Below are 14,590 nucleotides of genomic sequence, written 5' to 3'. Positions count from 1 at the left end.
GTCTGTCGTTCACCCGAAATCAAGATGGTGTCCGCCGGCACCTGTTGATGTATCTTTAGGTGCTTTCGAGCGCCTGGTGTGTAGAGATGTCCGGTCTATTTGTGCTAAGAAATGTTATGCTAGATATAACCTGTCAAGGGAAGACTCTCAGGCTATAGAAACACTTGCTAGAGACCCCACTATCGTCATTAAACCAGCTGACAAAGGGGGGGCTATTGTGATACAGAATCGTGAAGACTATCATGCTGAGGTCCTCCGTCAGCTCAATGATGTTTCTTACTATAAATTATTAGCCACTGATCCGACTGAGTCTATTCAAGGTATTATTAAAACGACTGTTCAGGCGGCCTTTGATCAACATATGATTACTAGTAAGGAATATAAGTTCTTACTGACACCACACCCGGTCATGCCACTCTTCTATACTCTTCCAAAGATTCACAAGTCTTTGGAACAACCTCCGGGTCGCCCGATCGTCTCGGGCATAGGGTCTCTTCTGGAACCACTGTCACAATTCGTTGACGTGTTTTTGAAACCCTTTGTTCCCCTGATAAGATCCTATGTCCGTGACTCGGCACACTTAATTACTATCCTTGACCAATTGGAATTTCCACAGGACCCATTCTTTCTAGTAACCTTAGATGTAGTTTCCTTATATTCCAATATTCCGCAAGATGAGGCACTATCTGCTATCTCACACATTTTGGACACGCACCCCTCGCCACACCGGATCTCGACATCTTTTTTGATTGAGCTCTCTGAGATTGCATTGACAAAAAACTTTTTTCAATATCAAGAGTCGTTCTATCAGCAAATTAAAGGCACGGCTATGGGTGCCACAATGGCCCCTAGCCTGGCGTGTCTATTTATGGACAAATTTGAGCGAGATTTCCTATTTTCCTCGGAATGGGCCGGCCTTATTCATGAATGGCGTCGGTACATAGATGACGTGTTCCTTATTTGGAAGGGCACTGATCTTCAATTTTATATGTTTTTAGACTGGCTCAATTCCCTTCACTCTCACATTCAATTTAATTTTTGTCTACATGCCTTAGAAATTGCATTTTTGGATGTCCTGATATCGGTGGCTGGGGGCCGCTTCCATACCACGCTATTTAGAAAAAATACCGACCGTAATACTCTTCTTCAATATCAGAGCTGTCATCCCAGGCCCTTGAAAGACAATATCCCCACGGGACAGTTTTTGCGGCTACGCCGCCTCTGTTCATCTCGACAGGAATTTCTGACACAGGCACAGGGTCTCACCACTCGCTTTCTGGAACGGGGCTACCCCCTTCGGGTGGTCAAGAAAGCCTTTAAGAGGGCACTTTATACACATAGGGACTGGCTGTTCCTTCCCCCCACCGAGTCGGATGAAGTTGTGAATAATTGCATTCTTCCTTTCTCTATTTTGGGGAACACTATTGCTACCATGATTCGCCGCCACTGGAGGTCGCTGGCACTTTCGGAGTTGTTGCAAAGTCCCCTGCGTTTCACTTTTCGGCGGGGCTCCAATCTTCGTGATAGGCTTGTGCATGCAGCCTCTTTTCCACGTATTACCCACTCCACGGCTGACTCTCCTATGCTTGTTACCCATAGACCGTGTGGACATTGCAGTATGTGTTGCCACACTGAAATGTCCACAGGGTTCATTCACCCCTCCACGGGCCGGCTGTTTAAGATTCGTACCTCATCCGACTGTGTCACGAAAGGTGTAGTCTACGTCATCAAATGCCCCTGCTCCCTTCTGTATGTTGGGAAAACGACTCGGATGCTTAAGACCCGCATTATCGAGCACTGCTCGAATATCCGCTTGGGTAGGATAGACGAACCCCTGGTCACACATTGGCTGGAACGCGGCCACTCCATTGCTGATCTCTTCTTCTCGGTCCTCGAGGTGGTCTGCCGTCCCCAAAGGGGTGGCAACTACCCCGAGGTGCTGGGTCGGAGGGAACAGAAATGGATCTTTACTTTGGATACAGTTTACCCTAAAGGTTTAAACAAGGATATTGAGTGGCACTTGTTTCACTGAGCCCGCAATTTGGCTGCAGCATTCCGCCTTGACAGCTCTCGCGAGAGTGTCAGCAATTAACTCTGACAGCTCACGCGAGAATGTCAGCTTTCGCGCCTTTTTTAGCTTTAAATGGCTGTCAGCCTTGAGGGTGCTTGCGCTCCATTGTACATCTGAGAAGGTATGTAAGTTTGTTTTAGAAAATTGTCTGGCCATTTTTCACCACCTCATGTAATCACTATATATTATTTTGTTTATATTTTAGACTTTAATGTACATGCTGGTCCCTCCCGATGCAGCCTAGCGAAACACGGTCCGTGTCGGGGGATCGCTCTAAATTATGTGCTCTTTAATTCATGGAGTTGCCGCCACTACAACATTGTTTCACCTGCCTTTGCTTTGAATCGCAATAAAAGCTTTTGTGGAATTTTTGGTGGTGATATAATTTATCCTGCACCAGTGTACTCTGCTACTTGCGTATGTGCAAGGTTCTTTTGCTTCGGTTTTGTTTGGATGTAATAGCTAATAGCCTCATGTATATGGAATTTACATTTACATGTGATGAGTGCTATTAGCTTACGCGCCAGTTGGATGTACATTTTGGATGCACTGATCCCCTTATTGCATCGGGGGTTATGGATGCGCATCCAAGCGCATGTTAATGTGTGTGCTAGGCTTAGCACATGATATTGCATCGGCCTGAGAGTATAGCCCTTGAGTCCTTAAGTTGCTGGGAACACTAGGATAGCCCTAGTGATCCCCTATGAGCCCCCTCAGGATCAATCTGAGTCCTCAGAGCCAGGACTGCAGGTCTGGTCTGGAGGCAAGCAAACCTTTCAGCTTGCTTGGTTGCCATCATAAAGAGCTATCCTTTGGCTTAGGGGCAGAATACCTGCCCTGCTTTTTTTTACCCTTACAGATGTAACAGTAAGGTCACTGAATGTTAAGGGGGGTAGTTTGAGAGAAGGCTTGGAGTCAATAGAAAATAAGTCCACTCTGGGCTATAGGGTTGTGTAACAGAGAGAGAAATGGAAATGTACATAGAACAGAGAACTTTATAGATAAGCAAGAATAGTTACATGTCCATTTTAAAGTAAGAGAAGAAGAGAAGTCAAAGCAGCAAGACTGAAAGCTAAATTTAACAGCAGCATTCCTGTGAGTAGAAACTAAAATGAGAAGATTATAATAGTTTAGCATAATAAAGATCATGCAAGTAAATAAATAAAAAGATGATGCTTTTCTTTGCACACCAGCATCAAGAACATTGTATGTAAGCCAAAAGAAATCATTTTCATCCTTTCTTTAAACCCAGAATCAGGTTTCTGTCACTACAGATGTTTTTTTGGTAGCCTTTTGCTAGATATCTACATCTTAGTTTTAGAATGTGCTGTGTCTAACTCAAAAATTGTCCAAACTGAAAGTGCCCCCACCCCCTACCCCTGCATGTGAAGAACTAAAACCTCCTTAGTTCTGAGCTTTTTCTGCCTAATGTGTGTCCTCCAGTTTAGCCTCTAAACCTCCTATAGCCCTCGGAGCCTACCAGGAGGGCTGCAACAAGAGCACTCTGGCCCCCGACAGGCTCAGGAGCACTGATGTGTGTGCGTGTATGAGGGGGGGAAACTAGAATCTCTTTGGCATACAGTATGCTGGACACTGTACAACCCAAGTGTCTCAAATGATCATCTAAGAGGGTTCAAATCTAGAACATCCATCATATATTACTGAACCCAATGTATAATTCTCATAAATTTCACTGCAAAGTATACATATATGAAATCCTCTTAAATTATATTAAAGTGAAAGATGGCGGTTTCATACGCTCTTGTGGCAGGACCCATCCAGGTTATCCCATCCTTTAAATTCAATCAATGCACCAACCTTCCACCTCTTTTTTTTTTCTTTTTTTTTTTGTGTATTATGTCCAATGGAACCGCCATTTAAGACGCTGGTGAGGAGGCTTTGCTGCAAACAGATTGTAACTGAAAAAAGAGAAAGTTTAGGTAGTCGAACAAGAATAACGAGTGATAAAGACATTGTAACTCCTGAAGAAGGATTTTGTTCGAAACTTCCGCAAGTCGGGTTCAGTGAATAAGTGGAGGAAGACGCCATTCAGTTGCAGCTAAGTAACGGTTTGGGCGGTCTGTATTTATATATAAGAAAGCCAAGCATGGCATATTTAAAATTGAAGAAGTTAAATACGTCACAAGAGCACGATAATATTTTATAAATTTCACAGCATTGGACATAATACACAAAAAAAGAGGTGGAAGGTTGGTGCGTTGATTAAATTTAAAGGATGGGATAATCTGGATGGGTCCTGCCACAAGAACATATGAAACTGCCATCTTTCACTTTAATATAATTTAAGAGGATTTCATATATGTATACATTGCAGTGACATTTATGAGAATTATATTGGGTACACTGTACTACAGCAAAATTAAATTATATTTTGTTTAAAAGATTTTCTCCATTAGGAAGGTTATAATTCTGTACTAAAGTTGAAGGTATTTTAAATTTGTTGACAGGAGGCGGCCTAGTTGACGTGCGTTTTTAAAATACTATAAAATAAGGAGGTTAATTTTCAAAGTGAGTTATACAGGTAAAAAAAAAAAGATTTCACCTTCTTTAATGAACCATCTGAAAATTGATCCCCTCCCCCCTCAACATGGCTAAAAGTTTGCATATTCCACAATGTTTGTAGTTTTATCCTCTTTCAGGACAATACAGTGAGGCATGCTCGGCCAAGCGCACCGTATAACCTGCAATTGGCCGCGCGTTTTTGACGCGTGTCTATTACCCATTATACAGAAAGGGGTCAGCACATCAAAAACGTGCAGCCAGCCCCCCTCCCTCCCCCTACCAAAAACTAATAGCACTCATCACAAGCAAATATAGAACGGTTAGCCTGACTTCAGTGCCAGGAAAAATAGTGGAAAGTGTTCTAAACATCAAAATCACAGAACATATAGAAAGACATGTTTAATGGAACAAAGTCAGCATGGCTTTACCCAAGGCAAGTCTTGCCTCACAAATCTGTTTCACTTTTTTAAAGGAGTTAAAAAAACATGTGGATAAAGGTGAACCTGTAGATGTAGAGTACTTGGATTTTCAGAAGGCATTTGACAAAGTTCCTCATGAGAGGCTTCTAGGAAAAATAAAAAGTCATGGGATAGGGGGCGATGTCCTTTCGTGGATTGTAAACTGGCTAAAAGACAGGAAACAGAGAGTAGGATTAAATGGACAATTTTCTCAGTGGAAGGGAGTGGGCAGTGGAGTGCCTCAGGGATCTGTATTGGGACCCTTAGTTTTCAATATATTTATAAATGATCTGGAAAGAAATACAACGCGTGAGATAATCAAATTTGCAGATTTCACAAAATTGTTCAGAGTAGTTAAATCACAAGCAGATTGTGATAAATTGCAGGAAGACCTTGTGAGACTGGAAAATTGGGCATCAAAATGGCAGATGAAATTTAATGTGGATAAGTGCAAGGTGATGCATATAGGGAAAAATAACCCATGCTATAATTACACAATGTTAGGTTCCATATTAGGTGCTACAACCCAAGAAAGAGATCTAGGCGTCACAGTGGATAACACATTGAAATTGTCGGTTCAGTGTGCTGCGGTAGTCAAAAAAGCAAACAGAATGTTGGGAATTATTAGAAAGGGAATGGTGAATAAAACGAAAAATGTCATAATGCCTCTATCGCTCCATGGTGAGACCGCACCTTGAATACTGTGTACAATTCTGGTCGCCGCATCTCAAAAAAGATATAATTGCAATGGAGAAGGTAGAGAGAAGGGCTACCAAAACGATAAGGGGAATGGAACAGCTCCCCTATGAGGAAAGACTAAAGAGGTTAGGACTTTTCAGCTTGGAGAAGAGATGGCTGAGGGGGGATATGATAGAGGTGTTTAAAATCATGAGAGGTCTAGAACGGGTAGATGCGAATCGGTTATTTACTCTTTCGGATAATAGGCTAGGGGGCACTCCATGAAGTTAGCATGTGGCACATTTAAACTAATCGGAGAAATTTCTTTTTTTACTCAATGCACAATTAAACTCTGGAATTTGTTGCCAGAGGATGTGGTTAGTGCAGTTAGTATAGCTGTGTTTAAAAAAGGATTGGAGAAGTTCTTGGACGAGAAGTCCATTACCTGCTATTAATTAAGTTGACTTAGATAATAACCACCACTATTACTAGCAACGGTAATATGGAATAGACTTAGTTTTTAGTTACTTGCCAGGTTCTTATGGCCTGGCATGGCCAGTGTTGGAAACAGGATGCTGGGCTTGATGGACCCTTGGTCTGACCCAGTATGGCATGTTCTTATGTTCATGTTAATGAGATTATTAGTTGGTGCCTGGGATACTGAAAGTAAAATGTGCAGCCAAGCCACATATTTCTGAGCACCCCGGTAAAGTGTACAGAAAGCAGAAAATACTTCTTTTCTGTACACCCTCAGACTTAATATCACTCCTAGCGATATTAAGTCAGATGAACCAAAACTTAAAATAAATAAATAAAGTTAAAAAAAATTCTGCCCGCCAGTCAGCGGTTAGCAAAACGGATGCTCAGTTTTACCAGCGCCTGTTTTCCTAACCTATGGCTGTCAGCAGGTTCAAAATCCAACACCAGTAAAATAGAGCGTCGGATGTCGGACTCGCTGACAGCCACCTCTGCCGCTAGTAAGGAGGCACTATTGTCCCTAGCACCTCCCTATTAGTGCACCACCTCATTTAAATACAGAATCGCGTGCCCAGGAATGGAGCGTCCCCTCTCCCACATTATTTACTGTATCGGCCTGATTGAGAGACGGCATTCCCAGGGATGTGTTGTGGTCGGGGGAGGAAAATTGCATGTGTAGGTGGCATTTTCAAATCTTAGGACTTCTCAAGCAAAATTCCACTTGCAGAAAAAGCAAGTGCCAAGTGATGCAGCATGTATTTTAAACCAGTGGTAAGCTTAATAGGGAAAGCAAAAGTATACTTTCATTATGAGAATTGATGCAAACCTGCAGGTTAAGAGTATGCAGTGATAGTCTGGTTATGTGCCCTGCTTTCTCTCCCTCTGTCTGGGAGACCTGCCCTCCTGCCCAGCTGAGAAAAGTCAAATCTCATCTAAGCACAGCAGACTGCAGCAGGGCTGTCTGGGACACTAGCAGTCAGTAGGAAGGCACTGTAGACCTGAAGGTGAAAGCAAGCTTAATTTCAGAAAGGGAGAGGAGTCATAAGAAACGTATGTGCCAGGGCTGTAACCAGAGGGGGAGGGGCATTCACTTACAAGCAGTAGTGTCCATGTGCCCAAAGTCAGCTTGAGCTCAGAGGACAGCAGTAGAGGTCCACTGTGGACAAAACCAGTGAATGTGTTAGAGAGTGGGCAGGGGGGAAGGTTCAATAACTTTATGCATGTGTGCTGGGGGAGGGTGTGGAAGCACTTGCTAATTGAGTACATGAGCAACAGCACAGCAGCAGAAGTGTGTGTGTGTGTGTGTGTGTGTGAGAAAGAAAAAGTGAGTGCATGTCAGAGAGAGAGAGAGAGAAAAATCTGGTGCTGAGGAGGTAAGGGGGAGGGAGAACTTGGAACCTGGATCTGGGGAGAGGAGTTTTGTACCTGCTGCTAGCCAGAGGGAAGATTGCAGGAATGCTGCTGGACAGAGGGAGAGGGGTAGGGATTGATACTGGGCAGGGGAGAAATAGAGAGTGGGATTTGAAAGAGGGAAGAGAGGGAGGAAGGAGCAAGGTACCTCTATAGATGATAGTAAGATTGTGGGGGTAAGGGGCAAGGAACCCAAATAGATTGTATGCTCTTTGGGACAGGGAATTATTGTATCTGAACTTTAAATATGCTGTAATCTGGATTACTTAATTAGCATCTTCACAATATGGTGAGCTGTATTTCTGTTTGTTATAGTAAGAATTTGTCACATCTATGTAAATGTATTTGCATATTCAAATGCATTTCTGCTAATTAAATATGCCAATTCAATGCATATTTTTGTCCCTCATTTTGTCCTTTTTGGAGGAAGGCTCCTCCTTTTGGGGTACTCCTAGTTGGCCACCCTAACTCATAGTATTTGTCCCTATGCAGACTGCTTGAAAATTGAGCTAATAATGCATTTGCCATGACAGAATGTTTTTACTATCATTTTTGTTATCATTGTGACATGTATTTTTTGCACTAGCAGGTACACAGATACATTTGCTAAGTGTTTATACTGTAATCCACATATGGAATGTTGCTCTTTTTCAATTCAGTGGAGAAAAATGCATTAAGGCAAAGAAGATACTGGTCTCTTGGGAAAATAATCTAAGTCTGGCTGTTGGTGAGAATGCTATGAGCTGCTACCTTAGAATCTATAAAAACGTTAAGGCTGGTGTATATACAGTAGGGAATTAAGCTACTTAAATCCAGCCCAGCATTTTTGTGTAATGCTGGGGAGCTAGCACAAGGTTTCGAAGCCTGAAGGTCAGATAAAATTACAGTAAGCATTTGATCTGAAAGTACTCATTTAGTCAGACATGTTGACTTAGGTTAGCCTTTACAAGCCTTAGGTCATGGTACTTTTCTGTTTCATGTGTCTAAATATCTATACAATAGTAATCAATGTAATGCTTTCATGTATGCACCTGAACAAAGCCTTGGAGCAACCCATTTTTGTTTTGGTCAGTGCTGCAAGGGTCTGTAGATAGGTTGTTCAGATTCATCTCGCCATCATCCCTAGATCATCTTTATTTTTCTAGTAGAACTCACATTCCATCATGCAGGAGGGAGAGGTGCAGTTACAAATCGGAAATGGAGAAGACATACATTGAATCCTCTGATTTTTCAGTGATTTTTTTTTTAACTTAAGACCGAGAAACAGGTGAGAGAATTGAGTTGTTTACAGAGTCAGAGGGGGAGAAAACTTGTATGCCTTACTTGAATCTGACCAAAATTGAGCATCTTAGAGGTAGTGCTGCTTCAAGAACATATTAAAGACCAAAATACCATTGGAAGGATAAATTAGGAGGGTATTTAAAAGTGCAACTATATTTCCTTGTCACTTTGAGTGCCGATAAAACGTAAGTTTGTTGCTTGATATATGGCTAATAAAGTCTGTCCATACTCAGTTCGCCAGTTAGGACTGTCGAGAGCATTTCCTGGCAGTTTATGACTCAGTAGCAATGAGTGAATTGTAAATGTCTGACCTGCAGGTTATTTTATTTTATATTTTTTACAAGTCAGTTTTTTTTTTTTGTTGTTTTTTTTTTTTTTAATAAAAAAGCCTTTTAAAATACAGAAATCTAAGTTGCCTTACCAACTCCTGTGTGTTGTAGTGCAAGTCCACTGGTATTTTAACTGGTCAGCAAGTAACCTGCACCAACATTCTATTTGACATGTAAGGGTTAATTTTCAAAGGATTTAGATGCCTAATTTTGAGAGTTAGGTGCCTAAATTGGCCCCTGGGAAAGCTGACCAACGATGAGCACAAATGTAGATGCCTAAACAAAGTGGGCAGTTATGGGGAAGGAATCAGAGCAGGGAAAAAAGTTAGGCACCTAGTGCTGCATTTCAGCATTAGGCACTTAATTTTGGTACCTAAATCCAGGCAAATGAATTACAGACCTATTTGTAGGTTATTTTTAGCTGAAAACTTAGGGACCTCAGTAAAGGACTGCGTGTTTTTAAAACTGACTACAGAGATAAGTACTAAGACATGACAGAGTGCATAATGGTTAATGGTATATTCAGCAACCTGAGAAGTGCCTTTATCACACTAAGTATATTCCCTGAATACCTTGATAAGTTTATTTTTTATTTTAAAAGGTCATTTTACAATATTTGGATCTAGCCCAAAATATCAGTATGAGCTTGGTCCTTTAGCAGCAGAAATTCTGCTTTACCTTTCACAGTAACCTATAGTATTTCTGTACAACCCAGAATTTGGTATACTCTCCATATGTGGATATCAGCAATGGATACGTTTTTCTCATCAGACACCATTGTACAGTGTTCATGACCTTCCATCCCACGCTTTGCTGCCTTTTTTTTTTTTTTTACAACATGTTGCCATTATTATAAAGTTTGTTAGGAATCTCTTTGAATAACATCTTTTGAATTTACAGTATTTTATGCAAAGACATTTTTGTTGCTGTTGCTAAGCCTTTGCATGCCAACAAGAGTACGTAAACAAAAGATGCAGTGTTCAGTAGTCTTATTCCGAAAACAACCTTCCTGTTCTGTTTAATTTTTAGAAGGAGACTGCAAAAGGGAAATAAGTAGAAGTTGAGGAAGCATTTATCTGTTGTGTAAAAATGTTAACTACCATTAAGAGAAATGATACCATTGCAAGAAACTGAATCTGGTGAGCTCTTGTTAAGATCTCATTACAATCCAAATGGCAAAAAATAGATTCTGTTCCAGAAAAAGAAAAATGCAGGGTAATCCTTTTCTGCATCTCCGAGAGGCTTAGTTCACAGAGAAACCTTTATTTTAACACAGGCACCATTATGAGGAATTACTCCAGTCACTCCAGCTCAAGAAAGAATCCACAAGGAACAATTGCTCCAAAGAGATGGTTGCCAATGGTTCCCTTTCTCCACAACACACAGGTTTGCCTGCAAAGAACATTTTATTCTTTTTGGTTAATTGGGAAGAGCGTGATGGAGAAGCCATGGTTTGATTTTTGGGTGTCAAATATAAATGCGTAGAAATCCTTGAAGGGCAATCTTGAAAGCCATTTACCTAGGCAAATGGGGTTGCCTGATTATTGCCCTTGCTTAATCCAGTTAAGGGTGCATGCAGCACCAGGAAGAGGTGTTCCAGAGTTCCCCTGATCCTTCTCAGCTTTTTTAAGGTTTTAGATACCAGAGGTAAGGGAGGAGACATGTACAGAAGACATGTCTGCCAATGAAGGGAGAAAGAGTATGCCACTAATCTGTCTTCTGATCTGCTCCTGGAGCAGAAGACTTGTTTTGTACCTTTCTGTTTCAAGCTCTTGTAAACAGATTCAATTCAGGTTTACCCTACTGCAGGAAGACTCTTTTTGTCACATCCTGATCCAAGGAGTCCAGCTGTCGACTGAGTTTGTCTTTCAGGATGTTAAATATATGACTCTTGGCATCATCTCATAAGAGATGACCTGGTTCCACACTGAGGTTCCACTTCCTGGTATAAGAGGATGGATCCTGTTCCTCTCTGCTTGTTCAAGTAGAAAACTACCATCTCTTTGGACTAGGACTATTTTGTTGGCCACCAGATTTCTAAAGCCTTTAGTGTGTTCAGTACTTGCTCATAGCTTCAGTAGATTGATATGTAATTTCTTCTTGACTGACCAGTGCTCTGGATACAAAGCTCTTGTGGGTGAGATCCCCATCCCAGGTTGGAAGCATCTGTAATTGACAATTTGGTAAGAAGAGCTTTGGAAGAGTAAACCCTAGGTCAAATTGGAATGGGACAGCCACAAAGACACAGGGAGTCTGAGCTCCTCCATGACTCTCTGGAGTCTCTCAATCCCACTGAGATTTTAGAGTCCACTAAGCTTGTCCCATATAGAAATATGTCATGGGGGTTGCATGAGCAGTAAAAGACCTTTATGCATTTTTAGAAAGTTTTAGAAGAGTCCATCCATTCGGCAAGGAGTGTAGTCACATAACCCATCCGTGTGACTTAAGGTAAGCTGCTTTAGGGAACATTCCATATATTTTTCCCTCTGAGGTTTGCTGGCTCTACAGCTCTGAATTGTGATGTAGTGCTCCTGTAATACAGGCATTCTAATCAAAACACACTGCATCGTTATCAAGTAACCCAGTACAAATTTAAAATATTGTTTTTTTTATTGTGCCCAAATATATGATTTTTGCCATTTTTATGAAAGTATTGGATGGTATGATACTTGTTTGTTCACATTTTCTGTTACCTGATCATAAGTATGTATAATAATTAAAAGAAACCTTTCATTTCCCCCTGAGAATGCTAAGTGTTCCAGAATCCTTATAAGGTACCACTGAGATGTGCCTTCTATAACTATTTAAACCTACAGTAATGCTTATTACATCACTGATTATTGGTATATTATATTCAAAGTTTAATTTTGAAATTATTGCAAGTCAGATACTCTATAGCAGATGTTTTAAAAGAAAACTTTAGGGTAAACTTATTAATGAAAAGCATTCTAGTTCCACACTCTTCTTCCTATTCAAATAGGATTATGTGTAAGAAAACTTTGAAACAGAATAGAAACATAGAAATGACGGCAGAAGAAGACCAAATGGCCCATCCAGTCTGCCCAGCAAGCTTCCCTCATTTTTTCTCTCATACTTATCTGTTTCTCTTAGCTCTTGGTTCTATTTCCCTTCCACCCCCACCATTAATGTAGAGAGCGGTGATGGAGCTGCATCCAAGTGAAATATCTAGCTTGATTAGTTAGAGGTAGTAGGGGTAGTAACCGCCGCAATAAGCAAGCTACACCCATGCTTATTTGTTTTTACCCAGATTATGTTATACAGCCCTTATTGGTTGTTTATCTTCTCCCCTGCCATTGAAGCAGGGAGCTATGCTGGAAATGCGTGAGGTATCAGTTTTTTTCTTCTCCCCTGTTTGAAATAGGATTTTGTGGTGTTTCCGAAAATGTTAATTTTACCAAGACATCTTGTAGAGATACTGAATTCATACAGGAAGAATAAGATGGATAATAAGTTACATTACGACTGTCTGATACTGCTTGTTTCTTCATTGAAAGTATCAATAGAATGTCATCCTGCCCCAAATATAATAGGAAGAATGAGCAATTCAGATTTTCACTATTCACTAATAATAGATGGTATATATCCAATTTCAACACAGCCATTTATTCTAGATGCTTGTCACAAAGATTACAATTCAAAGTTTTTTGCACTCTCTCAACACAATCTTGTTTCGCTAAGGGGCCTGCGTTGGGGGGAACCAATGGAGAGATTTCACATTGTTTAAAGTTTTTTGTTCTTGACTAATATTTCATATCAACAAGATTATTCAAGCAGCAGAGGTGACAGCATTCTCAGTGGCAACATTTCGCATAGGTGACATTGGACAAATACCATGTATTATTATTGAACAGTGAAAATCTGTTCTATTATACATATTATATACATATCATTTTGTGATTTTCTTCTACTACTCTGATTCTTTTATACAATCCTACCACAAATTACATTTTCTTAAAGTAGATTAAGGGTCTGATTTACTATGGGTATTTTTCTTATTCTTTGTCTATGGGGGATAAAAAGTAAATGAGGATGATAGGGAGGAGTTAAGAGTTGGTAGCATGGCTCTGGCCTGCTCCGTTTCCTCAGTTTTACTACCTTGAATTTGTCATGCCGTCCAAGTGAAAGGGGACAGTTAGGGTATTTCCCTCCGAAGCCTAGCTTCTCCCTGGTCAGCATTCCAAATCTCCTGCCACAGGGGCAAGGGGACACAATTCCCATTATCGGGCTAGTGAGAAGAGTATCTAGCTCATCTGGGGAAATATCCTTAAGTCCTCTTGGTCTTCATCCACTGCCGGTGCAGCGTTCTACCTCACCCAGAATGGCAGTCACGTCTCCGATTGATGAACTCATAGGAGCTGCGTCTGAGGGAGTTGCTACAGGTGGAGTGTCAGGAACCACAATTGCTATCTGAGGATGAGAGCTTCGCTTTGGATCATCCAGAAGGCTTGCAAATTGACATTTCACCGAATGGCAAGTTCACTACACCTGCTTTGCCATTGACTCAATGTCTTGGTAACATAGACTGTAGTTCAAATCTCCAAACCGGCTGTGGTGCCCTTGGACTCCATTTTGGGAGTCTCTGAATTTCATGAGTGCTCTACCAAGTTTTCTTCAATTTCTTCAAGATTAGATTCTTTGACTCAGAACCACAGCTCTCAGCTGGTGGCTTATACCAATAGGATTCAAACTTTGGAAGAAGACATGAAAAACATCCAGAAAGTAAAGTTATATAATTGGGGAAAATTTGTATATGATTGTAAAAACAATTTCCTTGAGGAATAGTTGAATAATTTGTGTGGGAAATGATGATATATGATTGATTGGAACTATTGGGGAGGTTGTTTTAATGGGATAACTTTTTTATATATTGGAGATGTTTGATTATTTTAATTTTGTAGTAAATAAACATTCAAGTGATTTATTAATGGGTATTTTTTATTATTGTAATATTAGATTTATACCCGGTGGTATACCTTCGCTTTTAATATTACTGTTGTGGCAAACACTTATCCCCCACTCCAAGAAAGACTTTATTCAGTCTATTAGGGATGTGCATTTGTTGGGCCATTCATTTAATTTCTTTTGTGGGTATGCGTATATTTTATTAACGAGTTACATGTGTACCATACATTCGTGAGGTACGCGCATGTACCAGTGAAACAAATGGCCCAATGAATGCACAGGAGGTAAGATATCATCTATAATACATTTTATACCCACTCTGCATTAGAGTAGTTGAAATAAAGAAATCAAATTCTTCACAATGTCATCCCAAATCTTTTACATAAATTCACCCACAAAATCCCTTTCCCATGCTGACATGTACCTATGTTTAATTTTGT

General features: G+C 40.6%; 1 protein-coding gene across 4 annotated transcripts in view; it reads left to right on the top strand.

Moving 5' to 3' along the window:
• NMNAT3 (nicotinamide nucleotide adenylyltransferase 3) overlaps positions 1-14,590 on the top strand; it is a 151,415-nt gene that overhangs the window by 83,472 nt on the left and 53,353 nt on the right. For all 4 annotated transcript variants that reach the window (XM_029617405.1, XM_029617403.1, XM_029617402.1 and 1 more), the window contains one exon: positions 10,504-10,613. In XM_029617405.1, coding sequence (XP_029473265.1) covers positions 10,504-10,613 — 110 coding nt within the window. The remainder of the gene's footprint in view (positions 1-10,503; positions 10,614-14,590) is intronic.

The sequence above is a fragment of the Rhinatrema bivittatum genome, chromosome 9 (assembly GCF_901001135.1).
Source record: "Rhinatrema bivittatum chromosome 9, aRhiBiv1.1, whole genome shotgun sequence".
In the NCBI taxonomy this organism is placed as follows: Eukaryota; Metazoa; Chordata; class Amphibia; order Gymnophiona; family Rhinatrematidae; genus Rhinatrema; species Rhinatrema bivittatum.
This window is presented reverse-complemented; position numbering and strand designations above follow the sequence as displayed.